Source organism: Conger conger, chromosome 3 (assembly GCF_963514075.1).
Source record: "Conger conger chromosome 3, fConCon1.1, whole genome shotgun sequence".
Classification (NCBI taxonomy): domain Eukaryota; kingdom Metazoa; phylum Chordata; class Actinopteri; order Anguilliformes; family Congridae; genus Conger; species Conger conger.
The window spans coordinates 75206389-75224259 of NC_083762.1; the positions used below are offsets into that span (position 1 = coordinate 75206389).

Here is a 17871-nt window from a genome sequence, read left to right on the forward strand (position 1 = left end):
GGCGCAATTACGTAGTAGACTAGGCTATGCCTAGTTTCAGACCCGCGGCTGGTTGTCCTGCATTTCTGATCAGAGCGACCGAGAACTGTGTAAAGTCTAACGTTAATAGCCACATGTAAATGAAACGCACGAAGCCGAAGCAATCACTATCACTCTAGACTTAACCACCACCAAAATAACACGGTTGATGATTGTTGTTGAATTACTTAGGTTAATTGGTGACTCTAAAATGACCATATGTGTGAATGTGTGTAACTGTGTGAATGTGAGATCTCGTATCTCAATGGGACCTTTCTGGATAAATAAATAAAATACAAACGACCCATCCTGCAACTGAGTATTGATAGGCATCCGTACTCTTGAAAGCCTTAAGGCTGTCTCCGGTGTATGGGGATGGATTATGTATCAGATAAATGTAGATGTCGGGGAAAGTAAGTTGGGGCAGACGCTTCGCAGATTTTAAGGGACAAAATAAAGTTAAAGGTAATAAATAAGGATCACAACCAATAATCGCCGTTTTTTCCAAATATCGCTTTCTTTCTGTCTCGCTTAGATGCGCTGTATTCGCTGCCGTGACGGTCCAAAAGTGTCAGTCGGACACAAATATGGCGGCGGGCATTCCGGAAGTGACGTCTTTGGTACCCATGAATAATGGCCTTACACGGTAAGCTATCGTCTGTTGTCAAAAATATCGGAGACCAACTCCAGCCATTTAGTTCAGATTAAACATATATACAAATTACAGAAATATGTAAACACAATCTTAACAAATAGGGAAAAAACAGACACATTTGTAAACTTTTTTCTATTCATATTTTGTATTACTGAATGTTTTACATTTGGAAGAATAATATGTCACCATTGATATTTATGTAGATCCATTATTTATTCAAAAATAAAACGAAATGTGTTTTGTACAGGGGATTAACAATTTGTTTCTCAGAATTTAAGGTTTAATGATTAGTAATTTCATGTAATGCCATATAATGGAGTGCCAATTTAATATTTAATGTTTTCGTTGTTTCTTTTGGACGTCCAGATTCTTGTATTTTTTTTAACTATGTGAATATATTAATACATATATTATGTTTATGATGGGTGATCGCTAAAATTAAAACAGTAATGTTTATTTTTTGTCTTCACCCACCTTAAAAGATGCGTCCATGCGGAGCGGATGACGAAGCACTCTTGTGTCCCGGATGCAGAAGCCAGAACAATACGTCTGATTCGCAGCAGCTTGCACGTGCCGTGAACTGCGGGTTTCCATGGCAACGGAGCCCTGCAGCCCTGGATCAGATTTCATTTCGTTCTGAGACTCTTGTGTAATGCTGGGACGCTTGTGGAAATGGCGGAAGCTAAATCACATTTTTTCCTTTCCTAGCCGATGGTTCAGTGCGCCCTCGTTTCCACGTTAACGGGTCCACGTTATTTATAAACCTATGTACATCAACCGAATCAGAATCTAAACAAGCAGTTATAATAATTTCGCTTTCACCTGATCTGCAATTTTATATACATAACTATGTGTAGAGAATATTAAATAAAATCTATGATTTTTTTTTTGTTTTGTTTGTATGATACATGTTGCAATCCCTTCCTGGTCACTGCCAGGACCATTTATGCATATAGCACAATTACACAATGATGTATTTGCTCACTACACATCACAATTCTAATGTTCTCTCTTTATTAAAAATGCACACGATGAATTCTGCAGATACACTGGACAAGGACAGACGTGGCCGGTCACTCTGGCGGGTGGAATCAGTTAACAGTACAGTGTGATTTAATGTGCTCCCCACCCCCACCCCCGCCCCACTCTCTGAGCTCCCCTCCCTCTGTGCCCTTGCCTGGGTCTGTGTGGGAGTGTGCAGGGGAACTGGGTCACCAGCAGAAACTACAGAAGAGGTGCTTCTTTTAAGGTGTTTATTCACACGTCAGTATTTCTAAGCAAAGCATATATGTACCCATAATAGCAATGACAACAATTATGAAAAAAAAATTAGTTAGAAAGGACATCCTGGCCTCATTCTGCCCGTTTTCCCACGCCCGTCTCTGGGGGCCACGAGGGCCCTGCAGCCGGGAGGAAATCCATCGATCAATAACACTCCAGTTACCACGGCAACCACATTATCAAACACCGATCCACTCATAGGGATAACGGTGACATCACCCCATGTCACACAGCAGTACTTTGTCACACAAAGGGCTATGCCTTGTAAAGGCGCAACATAAATATAGGTCAGGTTTGCACATTTAAAAAATTCATATGAAAAAGAAGAAATGTAAAAGGTGTATGCCAATATAATAGGCACATACTTTATCCAGATTAATGAATAAAAGTACCCAATACAAAAATATACATGTCCATAAGACAACATATATATTTTCTTTCACCTGACGGCAGGGGCACCACCAGAGATTTTGGTAGTTTTTGCACAAATACACTTCAACATTTTAAACAACCCCCATCCCCCCCCCCCAAATGTGACACCCCTGCCAAAGAATAATAAATTCTCCAAGGGGACATCCGCTTAGCCAGCTACGGCTGTGCATTTTGCATTACTCTCTAGATTGAATACAGCGGGATCTCAGGGTTGGTGGTTTTCCTGCCAGTTGATGGTGTCTGTACGCTGTGTTTTGGGGACCGCCACTCCCATTAAACCTGGGCATGGTGGGAAGGCCCTGCCCCCTGACTACCCTGTAAACAAGAGTGGCACACACATCTGCAGTTACTGCAGGTGCTGGACGCAACAGCGGTGAAGAGCTACGATAAGTCATACAACCGTCCGCACAGTGCAAGGCATCCATTCACAAAGTTAATGCATCAACATTTTCCGGGTGCATGAAATCATTGACTTATCGTAGCATTCACCCCCCTCATTACCCTGTGACATGTTCCGTATCATACATCACACACAGACAGTTCACCAGGCCGTTTTTCATTGATACACCAAGGGCAGGAGTGGATCAGTTCTGTCTCAAAGCAAGCCTGTGCCAACAACTAGGCCTGTAACCCTTTAAAGAGGTTTTTTTTTTTTCATACTGTTTTCAACCAGGGCTCTAGAACTACATCCACTTTCAATTACCAGTAGTTAGATTGTTACATTGGCATTATAATATTCAGTTAAGAAGATTCTAATCACATGTTTGTGATCTTGCACCTTAAAGGGTTAAGAGGAACAGGAAGTCTGATCTGCTTATTGAGATCTTCAGGTGACTCCAGGTGACTCCAGGTGACTTCAGGTGACTTCATTCAGGGCTGCTGCAACTTGGCCCCCCTGTGCATTCAATCTTATGTTCAAAATGAAGATCAATACAAATATCAGTAGAGATAGGGACTATTCCACAGCCAAAACAGTGTCTGGTAAAAAAAATAAAAAAATAAAAAAATAAAAAACACCCAAAAAAAACAGCATCAGTGTTCCATTTACAAATAGAAAAGTAGGGTTTTTAACACACTTCATAATTGTGCTTTACATAAAGCGGTACTTTGCCCCTCATTCTGATTCCCCGTATTTAACCACCTTAGTTAATTCCACCAAAGCAAAGTGGCACATTTATCAATGGACATGAGAATAGCACCAGGACCCGATGCAGTGAAACCGTTCAGAATAATAACCATGGACAAGGTTCACTGCGATTCTGCTCCAGCTCTTGTGCAACTCTTAACGCAGTCAGTTGCCAGGGCCCGGATATTGGGAAACATCATGACATTCCTGTAACGCGACAGCAGCCTTTAACACCCCACTGTACAGCACAAAGAAACAGATTTGGCTGAACACTGGGCCTCAGAGCAGACTGGGGAGAGGCTTCACATAACTCCGCTCCACTCCGCACACTGCCTTCTGTGTCTCATCCCCCTTTCATGGGCCTCTCCCTCATCCTCCCTTCCACCAGCGGTTTTTCCAGGCATGTCAAGGGCTTGCCTTGAGACAGAACAGGGCTCCTCATACCTCCAGACACTAAGAAATAAGTATGGTGACAACATGCACAGTGACGCAATCTGATCTGAGTCATCCTGAATCAGTAGATAATAAACAAACAATATCAAACCGGATATAAAAATGCAGAATGACAACACTTTGCTCCACGAATATTATACTTGTACACAAAGCGACGATTACACTTCAAGCAATAAAATCAGCTTTTACAGTAAAAATTACATTATTCTCAGGCGTACATTTTTATCAAATAAACAATGCAAATGTTAAAATTGGTCAGCATTAATGTCACTGCACAAATACATTTATTGTTTTGTTTCTGCTTTAAAGTACACGACCGTGTTAAACATTTAATACCATAATCAAATAACATATTTCTACAATACGTCATTAGTGTTAAGTTACTGAAATCAGGTATCCAGGTTTTGATCTGGTTTTAGATTAAAAGACCTGACGACTAACTGAGTGCTAAAACATATTGACTCCCTGCAGTGTCTGTTAGTGTGAATGTTTTTCTGTGGCTGACCAACTCATCAGTAATCACATGCCTAGGAAACCTCCTCACAGCTCACTTAGGCTTATTGATATCAGGGAGCCAACATTTTACGTCTACATGTTACATTCACTCTGAAATAGATAAAAACATATTTTGATGCATTTAATGTAGCCATGAAAATGCATGCCACATTGAAACACTAACCACAAAGAAAGGAAACCTACAGAGTAAGAAAAGTATTATTATTTCCCTTTTGTCCTGTTTTAGTTTTAAACTCTGAAGATATTTCGTCCCACAGAGGAAGAGCATGTTTGTGAGGAGAGCAGCAGTCTTAAGGAGGGCCGTTTCCCGTTGGCCACATCTATCTCTCTGACTGCATGAATCTTTCCACAGAAATGCTCGTGAGCAGGATACTTGTGTTTGTGTAGTGATACATATACACCCCCCCCCCCCCCAGCCCACCTTACTTTTCAATGTAAAAAGTCAATTCTGTTACTATAGCCATGCAAGCTCATGCGTGGTTGATGTAGATGGCACAGACGCCAGTCCATTGGACGTTTGCAGAGAATGATGGAATTTGAGATAATGGTAGAAGGGGGGGCTCATCCTCTTTTTTTGGGACGGGGACGGGGACATGGACGGGGGGGCGAGGGGGGGGGTGTCAGGTGGTCACAGCTGATGGAGTCCTCCTGATGTCTCTCTGGTGGGGAAGGGGGGTTTGGGGGAGTGGGCTCAGGTCGAACTGCTGCTGGTGGTGGATGCCTGTGAAATGAACAAGGACAACAGAGTTAAATTAGCTTCTGGGGGGGTCAGACGGGGGGGGGGGGTCTTTGTTTCAAGCATCACAGAATCACTCGTCAGGGAAGAGGCGACCCTGACCTACAGTAACCCTCCAGTCATTCAGTCCAGACTAAACACAGGCATGCAAAGGCAATCAGTGCAAAATGATCCCCACACCCCCCCGGCTGTCAGTCAAGTGAAATCATCAGGCACGGGTTACAGAAAGAGTCACCATCAGTGAACTGTCATGCGTTAGGGGGACATGATGACTGGGACAGGGAGGGGGGGGGGGGGATGCACTTTCATCCATCCCTCTGCAGCGAGAAGGACGGTGAATCACACAGCTTCATAAACTGGGAGGCATCAAATCCCGTCGAAACCGACAGGGACCGGGTTACTGTGACTAAACTGTCCAATAGCGGTGCTGAACACAAACATCCATTAGCAGAACATGCAGCTAAGAGTGTGCCCTTTAACGTGGGGGGGGGGGGGGGGGGGGGTTGTTGTTCTTGTGTGTGGATGCAGAGGTTATAAAGTGTGTGGGGGGGGGGGGGGGGGCCTTCTGTGTTCTGCTCTGGTGCTCGTGTCTCACACTCCGGGGGGGAGGGAGCAGACAGGAGGGAGGCAGTCTCAGAGGGCCTACCTCAAATCTCGTCCCAATCTGGGCTACCCTTTAAGAACCACCTAACCCGGGGCCTCTGCCAAACAAACCACACGTTACCATTATTACTCTGAGGAAAGGGCAGATAATACGCCACCCGTGTGTTTACGTGTGGTAACCTCCAAATAGCAGCACAGGCACTGCAGAACTGAACTCCATTCCTCTGTGTGTGTGCCTATGTATTTATGAGGGGAGGGCAATTGTCCTATAGTACATCAGCACAGGACAGTGGACAGTTTGTCCAGGCCATTTTCAGATGGACACTGGGACTGCGGGGGGGGGGGACTCAGACGGACACAAGTCCCCCCCAGAACAGGAAGTAATCAATCCCAGATTTCAGTTTGAAATTTGGACAAAAAAGAAATACTGCACCAACGACCAAAACAAGACAGAAACAAAAAAATATATTCATTGGTGTCACATCATTCATGGTGCTCCTAAAAAAAAGTCAGATTCAGCATTACCTCCAGCTGTGGAAGGGGGTTCCTTTCATTTTGAGTACTTCAAACAGAAAAAGAAACAGGTATTTCAATGTATGTATATTCAACAGTGCACACAAAGGGGGCTTGTCTTATGATACTCTTGTTTCTCTCTCATGGTCGTTTTCTGAAATCCCTCATTGATACGGAAGATCCAACAAAAATAGACTCAGTGGAATAGGTCATCTTAAAAGAGCATTAAAAATAAGTGTCTATCCATAACATAAGAGGGATTAGCTAGAACATCCAAACAATTATAGTTCTTAGCTGCATAATCTGAAACATTACAAGAGCATAGTACCACCCACCCACAGTTTCAATAACATTACATGGATTACCGACATCAGTAACATTTTAGACGCCAACTACTGTATCAATAACATTGCCAGGATTAAGCGTTAATGACATTGCAAGTGGTTAGTTACAAAAGTATTTACATTACATGGGTTAGTAACAATATTAATAGTAGCAGTAGTAGTAATAGTAATAGTTGAAGTGTATTAGTGATTTGCAGCCACAGACTGAAATCACACACCAATTTATACACATCATTGCATCATAACATCATGTAGATGAGCTAAAAGTCAAATAATAACAGCAGAGGTCCGATGCAGAAGGGGGGCTGGGATGGGCAGTGGGCCATAGGGCATGTTTACTAATGAGTCTGGCAATATAAGGAACAGGGGAGTTCTGGGAGGGGAGTTTATGACTATTGCAGGCATTTCCTTGCGAGTTGGATGGAGCCAGTCCGGAAACTGGGACAACTGCAAGGCTGCAGCAAATTTCAGGCAGATCAAAATGAACAGCACTTCAGAGGTTATTTATATTAGGAAATACGCTTCAAGACTGACAGAGGACCAATAAATGATCATTTTGGGATGAGCTAAGACAAGCCACAGTAACCCTGACCTCCTGGCAGGACCTGGGTAATGAGCAAGGATCCAGAAAGCATGACATCTACATGGAAAGTCTAATGAAAAAATCTAACAAACTATGCCAGCTTACTACGGTTTCACTCTTAGCATAAACGTGATTGTGTTTTGGAAAATACTGTAATACCTTAAATTTAGAGTTATAAATGAACAAAAAGTAAAACAGTTGAATAGGTCCACCAAAACATCAGCCCGGAAAGGAAGAAATACATTTTTCGGAAAATTATCACTCACTCACAATAACGCTGCACACACACACACACACACACAGAAATGTGAAATCACACAGACCACATTTGTTGCACACTTACCTTTCATCCCAAAGGTTCTTGAGTAATAAGAACAACATGCATTGAATATGAACATAAACAGATCTACACTTTGTAGTGTGTTATATACCAGACTGCTAAGTGGAAAGCAGCATTATGGATTTTGTGAAAAATTAAATTAATTAATTAATCTGTCCTTTTATTTCCTACAATACTATAAAACATATATATATATATATCATTGTTACTAAGGTAGTTTAAAATAAACAAATTAATTTAAAATTTGTGCATAAATAAATAAGCCAACCTAGTAAGAGAGACAATATATAAGCAAGGACAAATCTGATATCTATTTATTGAGCCATCTACCCATCTGTGTCAGGGTCAGTCTATGATATCTGTTTTTAAAAAGTGAGAAGAAAGAAATCAGACATATTCAATAAATGAATTGGAATTTGGCAGCATGTTGCCTAGTGGCAAAGGTGCATGACTGGGACCTGGAAGGTTGGTGGCTCAAGCCCCAGTGTAGCCATGATAAGATCCACACAGCTGCTGGGGCCTTGAGCAAGGCCTCTAACCCCGCATTGCTCCAGAGGGGAATATCCCCTGCTTAGTCTAATCAACTGTATGTCACTTTGGATAAAAGCATCAGCTAAAGAACTGGAATGTTAATGTTATGTTAAAACATGTTTCTGTTAGTCCAGAGACTAATTAGAAACCTTTATGTTCCATTTTTTCTTCAAAAGGAGGTTGAACATTCCTACATTCATTTTGTATTTTCTCTACATCATTTAAATTGAGAAGGTGGGTTTCTTAGTCCTATTAACCCTTTGACATTTACATCCGCTTTATTTCCATCCATTTATCATGTCTATATATGCCATAGTACCATACTTGCAGACCTGACTAACCTATATCTTGCTATGTATATACATGCCTATGGATGTGCATGACTGGATAAAAACATAAACAAACAGTCCATGCCAAAGGAGTGAATATTCAATATCAATGTTACGCAGAATTGTAACAAGGAGTCTTGTCAGGTTCTGTGTTTTTCATTGTCAAGTTTTGTTAGCGTTTCCATTTATTGTTACCCTCTGTGCACACCGTAGTCTATTTCCTGGTTGTTCCTTTCATTCATTAATTTCATCTGTGTCTCGTTTCATGTCTCCGCCTTTCCACTCCTTATATGTACTTCCTTCCTTTCTACTGTCATTGTTTCCACCTGTCTCTGGTTCTGATTCTAGTTAGTCACGTATATTTAAACCCCTTTGTTTCAGTCTTTTGTTGACAGATCGTTATGTGTCCCGACCATACTCCATCCATCCATCCATCCAATCATTATCTGAACCCGCTTATCCTGAACAGGGTCGCAGGGGGCTGGAGCCTATCCCAGCATACATTGGGCAAAAGGCAGGAATACACCCTGAAGAGGTCGCCAGTCCATCGCAGGGCACACACACCATTCACTCACACACACTCATACCTACGGGCAATTTAGACTCTCCAATCAGCCTAACCTGCATGTCTTTGGACTGTGGGAGAAAACCGGAGTACCGCGCAGACATGGGGAGAACATGCAAACTCCGCACAGAGAGGCCCCAGCCGACGGGGATTCGAACCCTACCTTGCTGTGAGGCGGCAGTGCTACCCACTGCGCCATCCGTGCTGCCACCCAACCATACTTTTTGTTCTAGACTTCCAGCTCTTTATTTATCCTTCTGTTTTTTTTCGACCCATAGTTTCTAGACCTGTTTTGGATTATTGACTCTTCTTTCTGCATTTTGTTTTCGTTTGGACTGCCTGATTATTATCAACCCTTTGTCTGTGACTTTGACTTTGTTTTGGATTATCAGAAAGAAAGACGTTGAACTCACTTCTGTGGTCTCACTACTGGGTCTATTTTTCTGGAACCTGACAGTCTGATGAATCAACATACAATTACGTTTGTGTATCAAATACATAACACAGGCAATGAGAATTGTCTATATTTTATGGTAAAGATTCATCAAATCTATTTTATATTCGAGTGAGTATGTATTCAAGCTATTCCGTCTAAACATTCACTATAGTTTCAAATGAACTTAAATGACGGTGCCGAATGGTGATCCGAATTTCCAAAATCAAGTTCCAGAGATGCAAGTAATATCTGTCCAAAAGAAATCTTTTAACAGAGCTGCCTACCTGTAGATTAGAAGCTGCTGACTTGCTAGTCTCTGTGAGGCCAGTGCTCCTGGGAATACTGGAAACGATGTACGAAATAGGCTGCTTAACCACAACCTTTCCCTTCCTCGTCTCCGCTAAAAACAACCAGTATGCATCGTTGGACACCGGGGTGGAATCTACTACAGTAGAGCTCCTCTGGTTAACAACGCTGTTTCTGCAGGGAGGGGTCGCTTTGGGAGGTTTTGGTTTCTGACACTTCAGCACGATGGTCACCAATATTGTCAACAAAAGCAGAAATGACACAGAGCCCAAACCGATCAACAAATACAGGTTTAAGTTTGAAAATGTATCATATTCCAAAGGGACTTCAGACGTCTCAGAAAACGCTTTAACAACGTGCTCCACTGTTGATAACTTTATGGTAACTGTAGCAGAAAGAGTCGGATCTCCATTGTCCTTGGCAATGACTACCAGCCGCAGATGGTGGGGATCTCTGTAGCTGAACATTCTCATTGTCCGGATTTCCCCGTTGTACTGGTCCAGGCTGAATAAAGCAGTATTTGGAACTTGTAGAAACTGATACGTGACCCGGGAGTTCTGCACAGAGTCTGAGTCAATGGCGATCACTTTGGCTATCAAGTGCCCTTTGTCTGTGGATCTTGGGATCACTTCCTCAACCACAGAGCCGTGCGCCCGCCATGGAGAGACTATGAGTGGGGTGTTGTCGTTCTGATCCAGAATAATGATGTGGACAGTGACATTACTGCTGAGTGGAGGAGCACCAGAGTCTCTGGCTTCAATGTGGAAAAGGAACTCTTTCTCTCTCTCGTAGTCAAAGGTTTTCAGTGCGTAAACATCACCTTTCTCTGGGTTAATTGAGAACAGCATTGACATGGATGTGTTCGAGATTTCCCTCTCAATTATGTAATAAACAAGATACTGGTTTTCATAGAGGTCAGGGTCAAATGCAGTAACAGAACCTAGAAGCAATCCAGGCGCGTTGTTTTCCATCACTGGGATGGTATAGAAGGATTTTCGGAACCGAGGCGCGTTGTCATTAACATCCAGGAGTTCCAAAGTGACCGTTTCTTTATCAGACAAAGGTGGGGAACCCTTGTCTCGGACGGTTAAAGTGATGTCATACTCCGGGACCTGCTCGCGATCTAAGTGTTTCATGACAACCAAATCGTAACGACTTTCACACGACTTCTGTAGAGAAAATGGCAACTGTTTGTTGATTGTAAGTTCGATCTGACCGTTCTCTGCTGAGTCTCGGTCACTAACACTTATTAAAGCAATTACAGTACCAATGGCAACACTTTCTTTAACAGAACCAATAAATGATTTGATGCTAATTAAAGGGTAGTTGTCATTCATGTCAGTAACCAAAAATATTAATTTACAGTTTCCTGACAATTGAATGCGACCTTTATCTTTGGCTTCCACGTGAATTTCGAAAGCCGTCGTTTTTTCATAATCTATTTCCCCTTTAACCCTTATCTCACCATTATCAGGATTTAAATAAAAAATGTCTTCCGTTAACACAGAGGTGTATTTGGTAAAATTGTACACAATGTCTCCGTTTGGACCCTCATCGGTGTCTGTAGCGCTTAATTTCATTACTAAACTTCCTATTGGGGAGTTTTCCGTTATGTCCACAGTATAAACATCTTGGTCAAACTGAGGGGCGTTGTCGTTGGCATCCAGAACTTGAACAGCAATGCTAGCAGTGCCAGAACGAGCGGGTACTCCACCATCTACTGCGATGAGTATCAGATTATGTACAGCCTGCTTCTCTCGGTCTAAAGGCATTTTCAAAATTAAATCTGCAAATTTAGAACCGTCCGTACCTGCCTGAAGTTCGATTTTAAAATGCTCGCTCTCACTAAGCCAGTATGTTTTCACCGAATTCGAACCAGCATCTGGATCCACAGCATTCATAATGGAAAACCTCACTCCTGGAGGAGCCGATTCTGAAATATCCAGTTGTAACTGGTCCCGTCTAAAATGTGGAGCATTGTCGTTAATATCTGTTATGTCGAATTCGAGGTCAAATATGCGTAGTGGATTTTCTATAATCACACTCAGTTTCAGGACACATGGAGTATATGTACACAATGATTCTCGGTCTATCTTCTCTCCAATGTACAGCTCACCCGTGTCTTTGTTGATCCGGAGGTATTTTTTGCTGTCGATTATATCAAGCCGCAAATCCAGTTTGGTCAAAGATTCAATGTTTATACCCAAGTCTGTGGGTAAGTTAGCGACAACAGATCCCTCATCCATTTCTTCCGGCATAGAAAACCGAATGACCGAGAATGTCGCCTTCCATAAACTCAGAAAAGCGATGAGAAACGCAACATACCTTTTGATTGCGAAGGAAAGGTGCATCATTTTACCAGATGTTGGTCAAAACGCTAAAGACGAGGGAATCGTTGAGCAATAGAAAATGATAAAACAGGAATCAATCAGGCTAGAAATATTACTGGGAAGTGAATCCAAAGGAAGGGTAAGAGAGTCTAACAAGAGAAGGCGCGGGATGCCTGCTTGTGTCGATTTCTTGGTAATCCAAAACTTTTTCTAAAAATGACGCAAATGCCAAAGGCGTACTCTTGTATTGACGTGACGTGACGTGACAGAGAGACTCCATCCATCCATCCATTATCTGAACCCGCTTATCCTGATCAGGGTCGCAGGGGGGCTGGAGCCTATCCCAGCATACATTGGGCGAAAGGCAGGAATACACCCTGGACAGGTCGCCAGTCTATCTCAGGGCACACACACCATTCACTCACACACTCATACCTACGGGCAATTTAGACTCTCCAATCAGCCTAACGTGCATGTCTTTGGACTGTGGGAGGAAACCGGAGTACCCGGAGGAAACCCACGCAGACACGGGGAGAACATGCAAACTCCGCACAGAGAGGCCCCGGCCGACGGGGATTCGAACCCAGGACCTCCTTGCTGTGAGGCGGCAGTGCTACCCACTGCACCATCCGTGCCGCCATCAGAGAGACTCATTTAACTTAATTTGTATAAGAAGGAAACATAAAAAGGAAATAAGATAGCTAGTTAGTGGAGTTTAGGATGCTTAGATGCTTGCGGTAAGTGCAGGCTAGTTTAGCTTGAACCGGAATGATTGACGCGCGTAAAAAGGTTCTTTCGTTGTAAAAAAAATAAATGAGCAATTTATTTACACATCTTCAGAAAGGTTACATACTGTCACACGTTTCGTAAAATAATTCGTTTCTATGTTAACTTCAACGTTCCATTTCCAAATCCAATGTGAGTTCAATGAACTGGATAAAAAAAAATACAACGCGGGTTCTCGCAAATCGAAACTTAACTTGAAGTTAAGTTTCTCTTAAAGAGACATGAACACATTACTGAATACTGACAATTACTGAAGATAAACTACTTTAAATGTAAACATTAAGTTTACCACAGAACAATGTACACTCAGTGAGCACTTTATTAGGTATTTATTAAGACTAATTTTTTAGACATCTACTGCTGTAGCATTTACAATTTACCATTTATATCCACTTACAGTTATGATGTGTTGTGTGTTCAAAGATACCACTGTTGTAATGTGTAGTTATTTGCATTACTGTCACTTTCCTGTCAGCTTTGACCAGTCTGGCCATTCTCCTCTGACATCCTGTAGCGGCTGTAGCGTAGTGGTTAAGGTAAATGACTGGGACACGCAAGGTCAGTGGTTCTAATCCCGGTGTAGCCACAATAAGATCCGCACAGCCGTTGGGCCCTTGAGCAAGGCCCTTAACCCTGCATTGCTCCAGGGGAGGATTGTCTCCTGCTTAGTCTAATTAACTGTACGTCGCTCTGGATAAGAGCGTCTGCCAAATGCCAATAATGTAATGTAATGTAAACATCTCTCATTAACAAGGCATATCGTAATGTAATGTAAACATCTCTCATTAACAAGGCATATCTGTCTGCAGAATTACTGCTCACTGGATTTTTTATTTTATTTTATTTTATTTTATTTTATTCATTTATTTATTTTTTGCACCATTCTTTTTTGTGAACACTAGAGACTAGTGTGCGTGAAAATCCCAGGAGATCAGCCTTTCTGAGAAACTCAAACCACCCTGTCTGCCACCAACAATCATTCAAAGGTGAAAGTAGATGACATTTTCTCCCCATACTGATGGTTGATGTGAACATGAACTGAAGCTCCTGACCCGTATCTACATGACTTTATGCATTGCATTGCTGCCACTCAATTGCCTGAGTAGATGATCGCATGAATAAGTAGGTGTAATAAAGTAAAAATATTCCTGATGAAGTGCTTGGTGAGGGTATATACTGCATATAATGTCATACAAAATGGAAACAAATTAAATGCCATTTTCTTATGAATTAAGAAAATATACTAATTCGCACCTGTACTTGCAATAGGCGAATAGCTAGCTAGTCAGCTCGTGAAAGCTAAGTGCCCACTCTGCCCAGTGTTGCTCTTTCAGTCACTTGGCTGTGAAAAGCTCAGTTGGATCCCAGGCAAATGAGGCAATATGCAAGCTATTACATTTGTCCATCCATCCATCCATTATCTTAACCCGCTTATCCTGAATAGGGTCACAGGGAGGCTGGAGCCTATCCCAGCATACATTGGGCAAAAGGCAGGAATACACCCTGGACAGGTCGCCAGTCAATCACAGGGCACACACACCATTCACTCACACACTCACACCTATGGGCAATTTAGACTCTCCAATCAGCGTAACCTGCATGTCTTTGGACTGTGACTGTGGAGAACATGCAAACTCCGCACAGAGAGGCCCCGGCCGACAGGGATTCAAACCCAGGACCTCCTTGCTGTGAGGCGGCAGTGCTACCCACTGCACCATCCGTGCCGCCCTATTACATTTGTTCTCAGATTAATTCATTTATTTCAGGTTTAAGTAACTTTTATTTTCCCTATATACTACATATACATTTAACCAATTTGGCCAGGGGTGGACCTGTAAAGGAGCATTGCTTCAAGTCCTATCTTAAATATTTGAATCATCAAATCTAAAAACTAAATAAAAGTGAAGGTGACTAATTAAAACTTGACTTTATTTAGCCATTATGTCTTTATAAAAACGCACTAAAAGTAATAATAATTTATCTAATATCCCGTTGAAAGATACAGTCTGTTAGAGCGTCCGTTCAGTCCACCACATTCAAAGAAATTGTTAATAATAATAAAAACTGTGAATGTAAAACTGTAAGTGGTGCCAACCATTGTGGAGTCCCAAGTATTAATTTTGTATTGGTATTTTTTCTGGTTGTGACGTATCCATGGTTATTTCTCGACTCCTATATTTGTGTTTAAATGTAAAAAGTCTGTTCAAGGCGACTTGAATGTTCAGTATTAGTACATTTCCCAACACTAAAAATGAATGCCACTAAGAACCTTGGTTCAGTAAATACAACACAACATGTTAACTCTATCCATTTCTGAAAACAAACCATGCGACCAGGCAGATTTAAAAAATAAATATGTTTGAAGATGTAACCGGGAGGCATTATTACCTGTAGAGTAGAAGCAGCTGACTCGCTAGTCTCTGTGAGGCCAGTGCTCCTGGGAATACTGGAAACGATGTACCCACCACTCTTCGGTACAGGTTGCCTAACCACCACCTTTCCCTTCCTCGTCTCCGCCAAAAACAAGCTGTACCAGTACGCATCGTTGGACACCAGGGTGGAATCTGCTACAGTAGAGCTCCTCTGGCTAACGACACTGTTTCTGCAGGGAGGGGTCGCTTTGGGGGGCTTTGGTTTCTGACACTTCAGCACGATGGTCACCAATATTGTCATCAAAAGCAGAAATGACACAGAGCCCAAACCGATTAACAAATACAGGTTTAAGTCTGAAAATATGTCATATTCCAAAGGAACTTCAGACGTCTCAGAAAATGATTTAACAACGTGCTCCATTGTTGATAACTTAATGGTAACTGTAGCAGAAAGTGAAGGATCTCCGTTGTCCTTGGCAATGACCACCAGCCGCAGATGGCGAGGATCTCTGTAGCTGAACATTCTCATTGTCCGGATTTCCCCGTTGTACTGGTCCAGGCCGAAAAGAGTAGCGTCTGGAACCGGTAGAAACTGATACGTGACCCGGGAGTTCTGCACAGAGTCCGAGTCAATGGCGATCACTTTGGCTATCAAGTGCCCTTTGTCAGTGGATCTTGGGATCACTTCCTCAACCACAGAGCCGTGCGCCCGCCATGGAGAGACTATGAGTGGGGTGTTGTCATTCTGATCCAGAATAATGATGTGGACAGTGACATTACTGCTGAGTGGAGGAGCACCAGAGTCTCTGGCTTCAATGTGGAAAAGGAACTCTTTTTCTCGCTCGTAGTCAAAGGTTTTCAGTGCGTAAAGATCACCATTCTCTGGGTTAATGGTAAAAAGCATCGACATTGAAGTGTTCACGATTTCCCGTTCTACGATAAAATAAACTAAATACTGGTTTTCATTGAAATCAGGATCAAACGCAGTGACTGAACTCAACAGTGAACCAGGAGCGTTATTCTCCATCACTGGGATGGTGTAGAACGACTTTGGGAACAGTGGCGCATTGTCATTAACATCCTGGAGTTCCAACGTGATGGTTTCATTATCTGACAAAGGAGGTGTTCCTCTGTCCGTCACTGTTAAAATTATGTTATACTCCGGAACTGTCTCACGGTCCAACGATTCTGAAACAACCAGTTCGAAATCTCTCTCTGATGACTTGTTGAGCACAAAGGGCAGCTGCTCGCTAATAGAGAGGTCTACCTTTCCATTGTCGCCTGAGTCTCTGTCACTAACTCCAACAAGAGCTATTACTGTGCCTACAGGAACCGTCTCTTTCACTCTGCTCCTAAGGGACTTAACAGTGATCTCAGGGTGGTTATCATTCACATCTTCCACATACACCATCACCGTACACTGCCCGGACAGTGGGTGCTGTCCTTTGTCCTTGGCCTGAATATGCATTTCCAAAATTTTTATCTCTTCGAAATCAATCACATCTTTAACTTTTATTTCCCCTGTATTTGGATTTAACGTAAACATTTCCTGCGTTTTCTCAGAGGTGTACAGCGTAAAGGAATACATTATCTCTGCGTTTGAGCCCTCATCTAAGTCGGTAGCATTTAACTTCAATACTACTGTCCCTATGGGGGAATTTTCCGTTATATTCGCCGAATAAACCTGGTGGGCAAATTGCGGGGCGTTGTCATTTGTATCCACCACGCTCACGACGATGCTGGCTGTGCCGGAGCGCGCAGGGACTCCGCCGTCTACAGCAGTGAGTACGAGATTATGCACTGCCTGTTCTTCTCGGTCCAAAGCCTTTTTCAGAACCAAGTCGACGTATTTAGTTCCATCGCTTCCCGTCTGAATCTCAATACTGAAATGCTCGCTGTCACTAAGTCTGTATGATTTTACTGTATTTGAGCCAACGTCTGAGTCAACTGCATTTGCTAAAGTGAATCTTTCGCCGGGAGATGCAGATTCGGAAACATCCAGTTCAATCCTATCCCTACGGAATTGGGGCGCGTGGTCATTGATATCCATGATTTCCAATTCAATATTAAATATCCGCAATGGCTTCTCAAATATAAGATCCAGTTTAAGAATACACACCGCTGAAGTTCTCGTCGAACACAAATATTCCCTGTCTATCTTCTCTAAAATGTACAGCTCCCCCGTCCTTTTGTTAATGTCCAGATACTTCTTACTATGTATTATGTCTAGCTTAACCTCGCGTGTCGCCAGTACACTGACATCCAGACCCAAATCAGCGGCCAAATTCGCAACGACGGAGCCCTCCTTCATTTCTTCGGGGATAGAGTAACGAGTCATGGACAAGACAGAGCCCCAATGTGTACAGAATAGAAGGAAAGCCAAGACGTACCTTTTCATTAGCTGCCCCATCAGTAATGATGTCAGACTAATTTAATCGCAGAATAAATCGATACAAATGTGGTCGAAATGTGTATATATCCGTGAGCCTCAGAAGTGAAATAATGCAGCGACACGATAAACAAAGGACGCATGTAGGGTCAGCGCTTCTCCTACAGACCCTGCAACGCACCTCTAACACAACAGAACTGTCATGGCTTCTTCCCGTTTGCTGCAGA

At 42.6% G+C, this 17871-nt stretch overlaps 1 protein-coding gene and 1 long non-coding RNA gene across 6 annotated transcripts; one reads left to right on the forward strand and one right to left on the reverse strand.

The window, feature by feature from the left end:
• Positions 1-430: 430 nt before the first annotated feature.
• LOC133125245 (uncharacterized) lies at positions 431-1558 on the forward strand. The gene is made up of 2 exons (XR_009708396.1): positions 431-664; positions 1156-1558. It is a non-coding gene; the product is annotated as an uncharacterized LOC133125245 (long non-coding RNA).
• A 3386-nt stretch (positions 1559-4944) lies between these two features.
• Positions 4945-17673, reverse strand: LOC133124990 (protocadherin alpha-C2-like). Of its 5 annotated transcripts, none has more exons than XR_009708373.1 (3): positions 12093-12351; positions 6346-6382; positions 4945-5202 (listed from the first exon to the last, which is right to left on the reverse strand). XR_009708373.1 is itself a non-coding variant. In XM_061236638.1 (3 exons), the coding sequence occupies exons 1-2, from the start codon at positions 17663-17665 to the stop codon at positions 6371-6373; spliced, it is 2406 nt and encodes an 801-aa protein (XP_061092622.1). In that variant the 5' UTR covers positions 17666-17673; the 3' UTR covers positions 4945-5202; positions 6346-6370. The 5 variants fall into 5 exon arrangements, 4 of the variants coding, with proteins under 4 accessions (XP_061092622.1, XP_061092624.1, XP_061092621.1 ...); XM_061236638.1 differs by lacking the exon at positions 12093-12351 and adding an exon at positions 15272-17673; XM_061236640.1 differs by having other exon boundaries at positions 9746-12351.
• Positions 17674-17871: the final 198 nt, after the last annotated feature.

Coding starts and splice junctions, on each gene's coding strand:
- LOC133124990 (XM_061236637.1), bottom strand. CDS start 17,665: ATGGGGCAGCTAATGAAAAGGTACGTCTTGGCTTTCCTTCTATTCTGT. Junction 5,203..15,271: donor CAGCTGCTTCTACTCTACAG/GTAATAATGCCT, acceptor TTCATTTCACAG/GCATCCACCACCAGCAGCAG.